The 14,685-nt window shown below is 42.8% G+C and overlaps 1 protein-coding gene across 1 annotated transcript in view; it reads right to left on the bottom strand.

Moving 5' to 3' along the window:
* The window catches only part of Bpifc (BPI fold containing family C), a 52,170-nt gene extending 38,265 nt beyond the window's left edge, over positions 1-13,905 (bottom strand). The window contains exons 1-2 of the mRNA NM_177772.4: positions 13,830-13,905; positions 2,561-2,684 (exon numbers count right to left, since the gene is read on the bottom strand). Coding sequence (NP_808440.2) covers positions 2,561-2,684 — 124 coding nt within the window. The 5' untranslated portion in view covers positions 13,830-13,905. The remainder of the gene's footprint in view (positions 1-2,560; positions 2,685-13,829) is intronic.
* Positions 13,906-14,685: the final 780 nt, after the last annotated feature.

The following is a 14,685-nucleotide window of genomic DNA, read 5'->3' on the forward strand; positions in this document are numbered from 1 at the left end:
CAGCCTGGGCAAAGGAGCAAGTGTGGCTTTTAACAGAGCACAGAAAATTGCGTTCTGTAAAATAATAGAGGCATACTGTTGCTATGGTTGATAATAGTTTGTATGAAGGGCCTGTATGTGTCAAGACTGTCCATATTCTGTGTGGGTTCTTTCCTTCAAGTCTCAAATCAGTTCAGTGGTATAGGCATTGCCCCAACTCCACATGGAATCAGCTTAGGCTCAGCATGAGTCACTGACTTGCCCATGACCCCATAGCCAGTGAATGTTGTCAGGCAGGGCTTTGAGGCCCAAGGAACAGAACTATAAGCATATGTTGTAGGGTGAGACCTACCTGTTTGGAAATATTTCCCCATGTTTGGTTGGAGAGGTCACCAAGTTCTCCAAAGCCATTCTGACTATTGTTACTGTTTGTAGGTGTCCACCGAACTAGACAGCGAGACCTTATTGCTGAAGATACTAAATGTGTTGATCAAGACATACAGAAACCACACTGGAATTTGCCTGGAAGCTTCCTCCCTCCTGGCTAGTTCTCATAGTGCCAGAAGGTGCCTCACAGACTGCTGGGGTGAATTTCCAACAGTTTTACTCAACTGTGAACCCTGTGTGAAACAATACCAATCATGCAGGGTGAACCTATTGGAGCATTAGTGGCATGCCTGTTATGGGGTAGCCAACCACTTTCTGATTGGACTTACTAGTTGGTCCATAGGGGATAGTTTATATGTCCTACTGTAAACCTGATCAAAAGCCCATAGCAGGGAAGGACATAGGCCCTAGTGTGAAAGCTGTCTTGTTAAATGAACATGTCATGCCTATCAAATGGCCTTCTAAACAGCTATGTTTATGCACATCGATTAGTGCTACTGCCAGCCTTAGTCAGAAAAATCTTTATTTTGAAGTGGTAAGTAGTTGCTTCAGACTCACAATTAATTAAAGTAACAAGAGTAAGGGACTGTTGAATGCCCAGTCATAAGTAGGGTGTCTCTATCACCTGCTTCCAGTGTTCATGGACCATCACAAAAGAAGGAGAAGAATCTAAGAGCTAGAGGAGGAACGGGGAATAGGTGTGGAGCTCTGACTTCTGGACAGGAAGTAGCCTTCATATTCTTGAATTCATAGCAGCTATGATTAACTACATAAGCTATGCACTGATTGGACCTGTTGGCATGCTGTAATAAAAGTGGGAGGGCTCAGAGAGTTCCGCCCTCCCCTGGGGATTTTTACAGAGTTAATGGTTGATGAGTGAGGGAGACACATTCTTATCTGTGGTATTGTCACTGATAAGGTATACATGCTTCTGAGACAATGCTTGATCGACACGCACACAAGCATGCATGAATGCATGCATGCACACAGGCAGGCAGGCAGGCATGCACTCACGCATAAGGACTAGGTAGGAAAAGAAAGGGAATTAGTGACATTGAGAAGGTAGGAAGGGAGTGTAACAAAGGCGTGAATACAATCAAAATATACTACATAAATGTATGAAAATGTTACAGTGAAATATGCAATTTTATATTAATTACATATAGTTAATATAGGATAATAAAACATTTTTAAAGGTATATCCAGTGGCTAGAGATACAGACCAGTCGGTAGAGTGCTTGCTTTCCATGTATGAGGTCCTGGACTCCAATCCCAGTATTCAAAAACTAAAATAGAATAAATTATACAAAAAAGGAAAAAGAAAAATATTTCTTCAACACTCATGTGGTGAAGGTGTGGCCCTAGATCATGAGACCTTTAGCTCCATTGGAGGATTAATTCATTGATGGATTCATAACTTAATGGGTTATTGGGAAGTGGTGGAAATTTAAGGAAGTAGGTTAGAGGAAGGAAGTCATTGAGGAAATGTCCTTGGAGGAAATAGATGGTCTGTATCTGTGCCTCTCTTTCTGCTTCTCAACTGTCATGAGATAACCAACTTTGCTCTATCTGCACAATCCCTGCCAGGGCGGTGTGCCTCATCATAGGCTTAGGATTAACAACAGAATTGCTTATTAAGCAACAGGACCATGGGCTGTAACTTCTGGAATTGTGGGACAAAGCATCTCTCTCTTTCTCTCTTTTAAAAGCTGTTTCATTCAGGTATTTTGCCACAGATGGAAACCTGAGTTTGCACTTTGCCTTAGTACTCTTAGGTATGAGACTCCTGACATTGCAGAGTCTCTTTCTGTGAAATGACATCAGCTTCTTCATAGGGCTCTCGCTGGGATAGTTTCTACTCAAGGCCCATGAAGCATATTCATAGCCTGGCATGGTAGATGCTGAGAGCATTCTGACTACAGTGCCTTCTTATCTCCATGGCTCCATCCTGCATTTCCACAGGTGAACGAACTCCTTTGGTTCTCTTACCACTTACGACATAGGGACCAACTGCTCATCACCGGTCTTGCAGATGAACAAACTTTCTTTCCCAAGGCTGGGCTTGAGAAAAAGGGTAGAACTGACGCGCACATCCATGCAGGTAGACCTCAGATCTGTTAAATGCTATGACTTACAAGGTAGAAAGACCACTCTAAGACTATTACAAGATGCCTGTTTCTGACATCTGACTCACCATAGTCTAGTGCACGCTGGGTGATCCTCGCCGTGATTCCAGGGTAGACAGTCTGGGAGGAGGCAATGTAGAGACTCCATAGGAGAAAGCATGCCCAGAGGACTGGGACCTGCTTTGTCCGCATCTGCAGTGAATCAACATTTAGAGTTCCTTTAAATATTTTTACTTCCTCATCCATCAATTCCACCCACTGTTTCTAGGCTTTCTTATTTTCACTGCTAACTTCTCTAATTTTACCTATCCATCTAGGCCTTTTCCCATTTGCTGACCCACTTATGCATCCATTCAGGAGTCATGTGTAGCAAAATACATTGCAGATGTAGAGATGACCTGCCTATGACTGCTCATCTTTGTTTTCCATGAGCTAGGGGTGAGCTGGATGTGTGTATGATCACACACACACACAAACACATACACACACACACTTAGAACATGATGCAATAAAATAGCTTCAATAGGGCGATACCCTGAGAAGGATCCTGGGCCCCCAGGTTGAGATGCAGATCAAATACATTTTAGAACATGTAGGTCAGTCATATAACCTTATGGCAATGAAGCAAACTTTCATCTGGTTAAAGCCCATTGGTAGCTCCCCTTTATCTACAGGACTTGATCTAAGCACAGCAGTCAAGCTCTCATGTAGGCCAGGTATGGTGGTGCACACTGTAATCTCAGCTTTTAGGAGGCTAAAGCAGGAAGGTCAGGAGTTTGAGGCCGGCCTTGGCTCTTTAGCAAGTTCTTAAGAGTCTGTCTCAAAACCAAAGAACAGAATAAACCAAAAAGATTTCCTTTCATTGTCTCTGCATTTCTGAGCTGCTCTTCTACTCTTCTAAGCGGTGGTACTCCAAATGGGCCAATCAGAACCATCTGCTTGCTATTCATTGCTTTACTGGTCCTTGAGCCTTCTGTCCAACTCTCCTGCTGTGAAAACATACACACACACACACACACACACACACACACACACACACACATATTCTCCATTCCAGTTCCTGCACTCTGGTCACCCATCCATGGTCTACTTTGTGAAATCATTCTCCTGGGTCACCTTCAGTTTCCTCTGTGACAATATCTTTTACTGTGCCATTTCATGCACGCATTCATTACATACCTCTCTCAGACTTGTAAAATGAATTAGTCTTAGTCAGGATTTTATTGCTGTGATAAAACCCTATGACCAGCTCTCTGTTCTTCCAGACCTAATCCGCAAGTTCATCCCTATTGATGCAACAGAGCATCACCTGTAGCCTCCCCCTCTCCCTGTCCATACCTCCTGTGGATCCCACAGACTATTGCCCCCTTCATCCCCAGCCTCTCTTCTCCTCCCTCATTCCTGTTTTCCAGATCCCAACTCAGGCAGACACTCTGCTCAACCACAGGCCACTTGAGATCAAAGTGATACAAATTGGAAAGGAAGAAGCCAAAGTATCATTATTTGCAGGTGGTATGGTAGTATACTTAAGTGAGCCTAAAAATTTAACCAGGGAACTCCTACAGCTGATTAACACTTTCAAGCAAAGTAGCTGGATACAAGATTAATTTAAAAAAAAAGTAGTTCTTCTATATATAAACAGCAAACAGACTGAGACAGAAATTAGGGAAATAACAGCCTTCATATTAGCCTCAAATAGTATAAAATATCTTGGAGTAACTCTATTCATGCAAATGAAAGACTTGTATGATAAAAACCTGAAGTCTTTGAAGAAAGACATTAAAGAAGACCTCAGAAGATGGAAAGATTTCCCATGCTCATGGATTAGTAGGATTAACAGAGCACAATGGCTGTTCTATCACAAACAATCTACAGAGTCAAAGCAGTTCCCATCAAAATTCCAACATAATTCTTTAAAGGCCTTGAGAGGATAATTCTCGACTTCATATGGAAAATAAAAAAAAAAAAAACCCAGAGTAGCTAAAATGATCCTGAACCATAAAAGAACTGCTAGAGGTCTCACCATCCCTGATCAAGTTGTACTACAGAGCAGCAGTAGTAAAAACTACAAGGTATTAGTATAAAAAAGACACATTGGTCAATAAAATCAAATTGAAGACCCAGACAAATCCATACACCTATGGACACCTCTTTTTTTTTTTTTAATAAATATGCTAAAGTACACACTGGAAAAAAAACAACAGCATCTTCAGCAAACAGTGCTGGTCAAGCTGTATGTCTGCTGCAGAAGGATGAAAACAGACCCATATTTATCAGCCTGCACAAACTCAAGTCCAAGTGGATCAAAGGCCTCAACATAAAACCAGATACGCTGAACCTGCTAGGAAAGAACTGGGGAACTGGGAGACAGCTTCGGATGCATTGGCACAGCAGACAACTTCCTGAACAGAACAGCAATAACCTGGACACTAAGATCAACAATTAATAAGCTTCTGTAAGGTAAAGGACACCGTCAAAAGGACAAAGCAACATCCTACAGAGTGGGAAAGGATCTTCACTAACCCCACATACAACAGGAATATCCAAAGTATATTTTTAAAAAAACTCAAGAAACTAGACATCAATGAACTAAATAAGCCAATTTAAGAGTGGTGTACTGCTTTAAACCTAGAATTCCTAACAGAGAAATAACTAATGGCTGAGAAGCATTTAAGGAAATGTTCAACGTCCTTAGCCATCAGGGAAATACAGATTAAAATTGCTTTGAGATTAAAATCTTACATACACCTGTCAAAATGGCTAACACCTATAACACAAGTGACATACTGGCGAGGATGTGGAGCAAGGGGAACGCCTCCTCCACATTGGTAAGAGTGCAAACCTGTACAACCACTATGGAAATCAATATGGTGGTTTCTCAGACCCAGCTTTACCACTCCTAGGCATATCCCCAAAAGATGACCCATTATACTACAGGGACACTTGCTTAGACATGTTCATCGCAGCTTTATTCATAATAGCCAGAAACTGGAAACAATCTAGATTTTCCTCAATGCAATAATGGATAAAGAAATCGTGGTATATTCACACAATGGAGTATTTATTACTTAGCTGTTAAAAATGACATCATGAAATTTTCTGGCAAAGGGATGGGGGAACTAGAAATGGTTCTTCCTGAGTGAGGTAATCAAGACCCAGAAAGCCACATATGGTATGTATTCACTTATCAGTGGACATTAGCTGCTAGGTAAATGATAATCAAACTACAATCCACAGACTCAGAGAGGTTAGTTAAGAGGAGGCTCTCAAGGGAAAGGGAAAGGGAAATAGAGTAGATTTTATGTGTGGATGTGGGGACAGGAGCAGGAAATGTCAGGTTAGGGAAGGGATGGAGGAAGACAGTATAAGGACAGAAGGTGAGAATTGGGGGACATTTGGGGAGCGGTGTGAAAACCAAGTGCAGTGTAAACTTCCTGGAATCTCCATGAAGGTGATTCTAATAAGGACTCCTAGTAACGGAGGATGCAGGGTCTGAACTGGCCATCTTTTGTAGCCAGACAAGGCTTCCAGTGGTGGGACTGGCTTGCATTTGGTTGAGCTGTTGACTGAGTGAGTCCTGTGGAGATCCCCCAAATAACCCAGGCTGATGCCAGGACAGAGGGTCTCTCTCTGAAAATTGACAGCAGGGTCACATTGCAGAGGAATACTCCATACAGCTCATTGAACATAGTGTGGGAAGGTACCCTGCGGGCCCCAGCCCAGCCACAAAACCTTCAACCTACAATCTGTCATGCCTGCAAGCTGTGTTGGGGGAAATTGTGATACAGAATTTGCAGAATGGACCAACTAACATCTCATTTAATTTGAGACCCACACCACGAAAGGGAGCTCATGACTGACAGTGCTTGGGTAACCAAGAGAGTCTGGATAGCCAAGAAACATAGGATAGAACCAAACACGGCTGGCAAAACCAAAACCAAACCAAACCAATGAAATGATTCCTGATGATATTCTGCTATATTCATGGACTGGTGCCTTGTGCAGTTGTTATCAGAGAGGCTTTCTCCTGTGGCAGATGGGAGCAGGTGCAGAGATCCACAACAGGTTTTATGCGGAGAGAAGGTCTAAATTGGAGGTCTCCACCTGGCCCCTCCCCTCAGAGCTCAGGGAAGTCCACGGAAGAGGAGGAGAAAAGACTGTAGGAGTCAGGGATTGGAGGACACCAGGAGAACACGGCCCACAGACTCAACTAAACAGGGCTCCTATGAGCTCACAGAGACTGAAGAGGAAAGCACAGGGCCTGCATGGGTGTGCACCAGGCCCTCTACATATATGTTCTGGTTGTTAGCTGGGTTAGAAGGCAGATAGACCTCTTCCTAGTGTCTGGTTCAAGCCAATGTCACGTCACAAGTAAGTCTTTGATAACCTCCTTTCTAGTCTCCCTGCTTCAGTATTTGTTGCTTTCTGGGTAGTCAGTGGGGATGTGGAGGTAGGACCACATCAGCCCCTCTGGCTGGCTCTGTTACAGCACAGCTCCATCTCAGTGTAAATTTCACTAGAATCAAGGCTTTCTCAGCCTCTGCTCCCTCACTGACCTCTTCCTGATGCACACTGGGGAATACCTGCCTGTCCAGTTCACTAGGTCTTTCTTGAACACCCTGAATAGCCTGTCTCTAGTCTACACTGCCTCACACAGCCTTCCTTAGATGAACTCATGCCCAGGGCTTTCACCCTCTCTAGGATGTTCAGCACCACCTCAGAGAGCCTTTCCTGTCTACTCTATGCAAAGCAAGACCCTCCACTGAGACTCTGATAATTCCTATGCTCTTTCCCAGAATTAATTTTTCTTCAAAGCATGTATATCATCTACTACACTGCCTCTTGAAAAAAAATTCCACCTAGAATCCTTTTTGCCCAAGAAATTTTAATTCTATTCTGGCTATATAGACTTATAAAATACCTATACAAAGCCAATATTTACTGATTATAAATCAAGAACAGAGGGAGGCTGAGGTCAGAGGTGAAAGGTTGAGTTTTTGCCTGAGGTTCAATCCGTAGGGACACAAAACAGCCTTTAGTATATATAATTTTACTGTTTATTAATGACAAAAGGAAATTTGCATACCATTGAGAGGAATAAGTGTATTTATTTTTATATAAAGAATTAAATTATTATATATTTGATGCTGTTGGACATAGAACACCTTCAATAATTTTTCAGCCTGGATCAATATTTTGATTTAAAAACCATCACTGCAGAGACAGTTACTTGGCATAAGTACAGTATGTAAAGTATATTTAGGGCCATTACAGAGTTGTTGGAAATATGCGTAATCCAAAATTCACTTAATTTTTTTTTATGAGACTTAAATCAGCAACAAAAATAACAGTTTCAAAAATCACACATTCTAAAATAATAATGTAAAAAACAAACATTCTAATGCAACAAAATCCAAAGGTATATGAATTTGATACATACTGAGTAATGATTCTAGAAAAGTCTTAAAAGCCTGCTTTTTAATGGCCTACAAGATGGCTTAGCATGTAAAGGGGCTTGACACCAAGTCTGATAGCCTGGGTTCTGTCTCTGGGACCCACATGGTAGAAGGAGAGAATTAACCTCTACAAGTTTTCTTCTGAGTTCCACACATGTGATGTCACTTGTGTGCCCCCCCGTTCCAAAACACACCACACAGCACACACACACACACACACACACACACACACAAATGCAATTAAAAGTTTTTGTTTTCTGTAAATAGACCATTGTGTTTCTATGAGAGGATGAAACTTTGTGTGCACAGTAAGAACACAGAAGTTCATACTGCAAGATAGTCTTTAGTGTGAGCTGAGGTATTTCAGCAGCCAGTGTTGGTGCTGTATAGTGTGGCAGCCTGTGCAGTGAGCATGTCATCTGTACAGAGCAATAGCTGCAGTGACATCACACAGGGGACCACTGGCATACATCCCCAGAAACACTTTAGGTTCATTATGAGTTTTTGAATTAATTTTTGGTGATTGTGTATTTAGATACCTTTTCCTGTTATATTTTTTTCTTCAATTCCATCAGTTACGAGACTTCATATGGAGCTGTGATTCTTAGACAAAGAAGTTATAACCTAATCATTATTTAAATATTCATTATTGGGGTTTCCTCCTTTCTGGACATTTTTTGGTGTTGCAAGGAATGACTTCATTGTGTCAGCACTTGGGACAGCAACTGTCACACGGTAGGCAATGGGCAAACACTGAATGGTGGATTGACTGGACAATGAGTCATTGTCTCCTCGAGGCTATGAATTGAATCATATATGCCTTTGTTCTGAGAGTTAGTATGAGGTGCTCAAGGCTCTGAATTGTGATCGCATCTTTATTTCTCTGTCCTTACTTCACTAAGGGAACGTTTTGTTTCTGTAGCTCCAGAGCCTAGTACAATGCCTGGCTCAGAGTAGTCATGCAGAAGTATCTTGATGAGACAAACATACTCTCCAAGGAAAAGAAACACATTGTATTCAGTGTTATGTCACCCATGTTTGGAATGTATAAGTAAGCAATTGTTTGCTTGTTCAATTAATACTGCGCCATGGATTAATGCCAACCTATTTTTCTTGTTGGTTTAAATGACAGATGCCAATAGCAACAGTGGTGTAGACTTATTTCAATGGCATCCAAGTGGTTAATACTGGCACAAGCCTTACTTCTTGTTTGGGATGTTAACAGTTTGGATGAGCTGTCATTGCTGAATTCACAAAGGCAAAGTCACATGAATTTAAAACAAGCCAAGGAAGGTGGTCAAAAGAGAGACATTTCTGAGAGTTCTGTGCTTGGACAGAAGGAGGGGTGCAACCAGATAAGCATTAGAAGAGACTGAGACCTTGGGAGCAGCCCTGGTGAAGAGAAACAGGTCATTGTAAGGGGGCAAGGCGGGGCTTGGTTAATACACCTGAGAAGTTTGATCCGTAGAGTTTGTAGCTGTAGAGGTGAGATTGTGGAGATGGAGATGGAGATGAGGATGCAGATGAGTAGATTGCCTATAAAGTTGCTTTTAAAGGACAGAACAGTGTGCTTAGGGTAGAAGGGGCAAGCAGGCCATTGTTCCTCTTTCTTGGACCTTTGGGTGAAATGGTAAAAGGTGCTCCCTTGTTAGAGCACAGTGGTGCCAGTGGAGAGAGCATGTTAGCAAATCAGCACACTGATGTGTGAGCTTCAGGGGAGTCAGGGCTACCTCACTTAAACTTTGAACTACTAGTTTTCTCTAGTGCATAGACCACCAAACTCACACAGTGGGTGATTAGTATTTTACTGGAGGGCCATGAGCATTAGAAAATGACTTGATTCGCCTGTGACAGTCTATTTTTATCTTTATAGTCTATTTTAGGTGCAGGCCTACCCAGATCTGCTTGCATCTCTCACCTGGCCCCCCAGGAGCCTCCTCTATGCTTGTGATATCCAACCAAAGTGACCCCACAAACCCCTAAATAAGTGAACAATGCCCAAATAATAAATATTACTGCTCATAGACAGGTGGTGGTAGCACATGCCTTTAATCCCAGGACTTGGGAGGCAGAGACAGGCAAACCTCTGAGTTAGAAGCCAGCCTGGTCTACAGAATAAGTTCCAGGATAGCCAAAGGTACACAGAGAAAGCAGTCTCATAAACAAACAGACAAATAAACAAATGAACAAGACAAACCAAACCAAACCAAACCAAACCAAACCACTGCTCACGGTTTTCTTTATCTAGGCTGCAGAAACCTTATGCCCCATGGAAGTCCAGTTTATTATTTTTATTTGTTTGGGTATGTGTATGTGGTGTGCACAAATGTGAGTACACAATGTCACACATGTGAGTGTCTGTGTGTCTCTGTATGTGTGTGTAGGTCAGAGAACAAGTTATTGGAGTTGGTTCTCCTTCCACCATGTACATTCTGGGGATTGAACTCAAGTCCTTAGGTTTGGTGGCAAGTGCCTGTATCCACTGAGCCATATCACCAGCCCCTACCTGGTCTTCCCATAGCTTATGGGGAATCTGAACTCTGGTCCTCACACTTGCAGTGCTTTATCCACTGGAGCCATCTTCACAGCCCCCTGAAGCTGTGTGTCAAGCATTCTTTCCAAAGGCCTTTCTGAATTCCTGGAGCTCATGTCATTTCTTTCTGAACTATAGGTGAGAAAGTCTATTTATTTATTTATGTGTATGTGTTTATTTATTTATTTTTTTTTTGAAAATCATCAGCTTCATCTACCAGAATGCAAGCCCACAGTTTGGAGGCTCCAAATCTAGGACACAGTGGGTGATTGATCAGTGTGGTAAAATGAATTTATGAGTGAATAAAGGAAGCAATAGCTCTTATCTTATACTGGATTGTGCTACAGTTCATGGCAGGGATGACTAGCACAGCATTATAAACTAGTAGAGTACAGGAACCCATCAGATGTTGGGTACAGTCTTGCAGCAGAGTCCAGGAAGTTGGGTCTGGGTCATGGGGAGGATAGGGCATTTTGGAGGACTGTTCAGAGCAGTTGGGGACACTGTGGGGCACAGAGTAATGGCTCCTTACTAGTAGACTCAGGCATTTTGGTATTTTACACTGGTATGGCCTTGTGAATCTAGTGTGATGTTTCAGCCCTGCACAGCTGGTTTTGATTCTGCAGAGCGATCTCTAGGAGGAGCCTGTGAAGCAGAGCTGAGAGAGGGAAGAGATGCCATGAGGATGAAGGGGAGACCCAGCTGATGGAGACTCACTCAGTAGGAGAGGCACCATGAGGAGGAAAGGGAGACCTAGCTGATGGAGACACACTCAGTAGGAAAGACAGGCTCCTGGCCAAGCAAGGAGCTATCTGATGGTTGGAAGAAATGTAAGGAAGGATAAACAGGTGTGAAGGTTTCGTATCTTGGGAAGCGAGTACAGGGTAAGTTGTAACAGTATCCTGTACTCAGGATGGAGGCAGGTCCTGTGACTTCCTGATCTTCTAAGCCTTTCTTATCCTATAATTGTCCTGGAGAGAGGGCAGTCAAGAGCTCCTGGAGAACTGGAAACATGGACTATTGGGTAAAATGCTTGCTGTGCAAACATGAGGACCTGAGCTTGGATCCTCAGCACCCACATAAAAGCCAAATGTGGCTGGGTACGTTTGTAACCCCAGCACTTAGTGGGAGATAGATGTTGGGCATGGAGTAGAGACAGGAGGATCAAGGTCTAGCTGAGATGTGAGCTCCATCAGTGAGAGATTCTGCCCAAACAATTAAGTGAAGAGAGATAGGAAATACCCAACCTATTGCCTCTACAACGTATACACACAAAGGTGAAAACACACTCACATTTAAAACACACACACACACACACACACACACACACACACACACACACACACACATGCATACACACAGGAGGGATTCTGGAGTGCAGATTGGGCCCAGAGGGATGGGCTAGTGGCAGTGAGAGGAACATCCCAGGCCCTTAGATTAGTGGCTATTTACCAATTGCTACAGAGTATTTCCACATTTTATCAAATGGGGAGGCCATGCTGCTGGTGACCACATTAGCATGACTAGAGGCAAAGGTTGGAAGTGGAAATGTCCCTCTGAAGTGGGCACTAGAGGGATTTTTGTCAAAGAGCAAATTATTTTTCATAGCAGAGAGAAGCAACGAGAAAAGCCTGAACCAACTCAACTGTTTGAAACTGAGGGAATAAGACCTCAGTAAGATCCTAACTACATGAGAGGGTCTAGAAAAGGGGACAAAAGAGGCACACAGAAATGGAGACTCCTTTAGTTCCACAGACACCTGAGAATCATATCTTCTGCTTCTCGTTCCTAATTCTAGAATTATTGACTTTTTTTCCCCATCAAATGAGTTGGTAGATGCCAGGTTTTCATTTTCATCTAGAGATTTTTTTTTTATAGGTAAGAATTCCTGGGGGACATCTTCAATGTGGAGAAATCCAACCAGCACCAGGAAATTTTCAAGCATTTCTGAGCACCCCTCTTTTATATTTTCTTGGGCACAAATGGAGTTTAAAGTTCCCCTTCAGAGGTGGAAAAAAACCAACCCCAATACAAAAAAAAAAAAAAAACAAAAAAACAAAAAAACAAAAAAACAAAAAAGAAACAAACCTATTTTCTCTTCTTGGTTAAAGGCAAGTGCCTGAATCAGTGTACTTTGATGTCAACCCAGGAACTCAAATCCTGTGTAGAAAAACATATTTTTCCTCCAGACGTCTTATGAGAGAATGAAATTACTGAAGTAGAAAGGGCCGGATTGTCCATAACGTTCAGTTGAATTGTTTGCCTAGGATCATGATTTATGGGCAGAGGATAGCAACCCTGTCAGACGAGCCGATGACTCGGGAAAGGTTAAGTAATTTGTCTGACAAGTAAGGGCAGGGTGAGCTGCCCGCTCTAGGAAAGCATCCAGGACAGCTCACAAGCCCTCCCAGCTAGTTCCCTATTTTGTTGCCTCTCAGGAACTGTGTTCTTTCTAAGATCCAAAGCCTCCACAGCAACATTTCCTTGCCAATGCACAGAGAGAAAAACACCCCTAGATTAAATGGTCTGGCTGTCCCAAACACCAGGAATAATAAAACACCAGAACTGTGTACAACATTCTGGAGACTCACAGCTCAGCTTCCCACTGCTATTAATGACAAGATGGATCTGGAAACCCCGATTAGAGAAGCAAGGAGTGAGCCAGCATTCTAAACAGAGGCACCCATTGAAAACTTGAGTTCAGAGGGTTTGAAGATGTCTCCACCAGGGTATTCCAGTGTATTGGAATATGGGCAGAATTGGGAGATCTTTCAAGGGACTCTATCTTCACATCTGTGGTATAGCAAGATTTCCAAGGCCAGAGAGCCCTGAAATTTCTTACAAAGTTGTTCCTTTCCAAACATGGAGTTTAGCACTGACAAGTTCAACCGTTCAGACAAGTGGGAGGGCAATTTTGTGGTGACAGGATCTAGGTCACCGGTGTGGTTTGAGACACAGCTCCAGAGCAGAGGGATCACAATGGCTGCTTAGTCCTGACCACAATGACTGAGGCACAAGAGGATAGATTCCTCTTTCAAATGGAGGCTCAAACAAGCAATCAAAAGCCCAAATTCCATGTCAGTATGAACCAATTCAAGGTGGATGTATAGTCTAGACTGACTCTTCTCTCTTCTTCTGGCCCCCCAGTTTTCACTAAACCTCCTCCCTAGGAGGGTTCCAGGTGAACCAGGATGACAAACGAACCCAGCACAGAAAATCCCTAGGCAGTAAGAATTCAGAATGCGTGACAGCTGACTACTAAGTGTCAAATCTGGAATGTCTGCATCAAAGGTCCCCATCCCAAGGCCCTGGGCCAGTAGAGACCTGAAGTTTGTTTGGGATTCTTACCTCAAGCCCAGGATGAGTCCAAAGCTGGAGAGTACCTTCAATTCCCTTCACCTTTGAAGCAGGAGTGTTCTCTGCTGTGCTCCTTAAGCGCAGAAGCCGAAACATCAAGATAATTAAGTCTGAGTCATCTCAGCCATGAACTTTTTTTTTTTCAGATGACTCTTTCAAAATGTGATACATAATTGCCTCACTACAATTACTCAATGGCATGAATGAATACTATAGTCTCTCCTGAGATGAACAGACAAGGCTACCTATGCAATCATTACTGTCATAACACATGTGTGTTAACATGCCAAATACACACACAACATACTTATGAAAGCATTTAGCTATTTTGCCAAAGTGACTAAGAAAAGACTTCAGATCTGTCCTTTTTATTTTTCCAAGACAGGGCTTCTCTGTTTTAGCTCTGGGTGTTCTAGAACTTTCTCTGTAGACCAGGCTTGCCTCAAACTCACAGAGATCTGCCTGCCTCTGCCTCCCGAGTGCTGGGATTAAAGTCATGTGCCACCGCTTGGCCTGATCTACTTTTTAAGAAGGTGATAATTCCTTTTTAAAATTAGTTTATTTTTATTTTTTATATACATTGGTGCCTGAATGTATATCTGTATGAAGGTGTCAAATCCCTTGGGACAGGAGCTACAGACAGGTGTGAGCTGCCATGTAGGTGCTGGGAAATGAACCTGGCATTCCCTGGAAGAGCAGCCAGTGTCCTTAACCACTGAGCCACCTCTCCAGGCCTCAGAGGCCTTAATTCTTATTGAATTAATTCAGGATGCAGCTAAGTAATAGAGTGATTACGTCGCATGTCTCAGGCCCTGGGTTTCATCCCCAGCACCATGGGAAAAATGGA

This window comes from Mus musculus, chromosome 10 (genome assembly GCF_000001635.26).
Source record: "Mus musculus strain C57BL/6J chromosome 10, GRCm38.p6 C57BL/6J".
NCBI classification, from domain to species: Eukaryota; Metazoa; Chordata; class Mammalia; order Rodentia; family Muridae; genus Mus; species Mus musculus.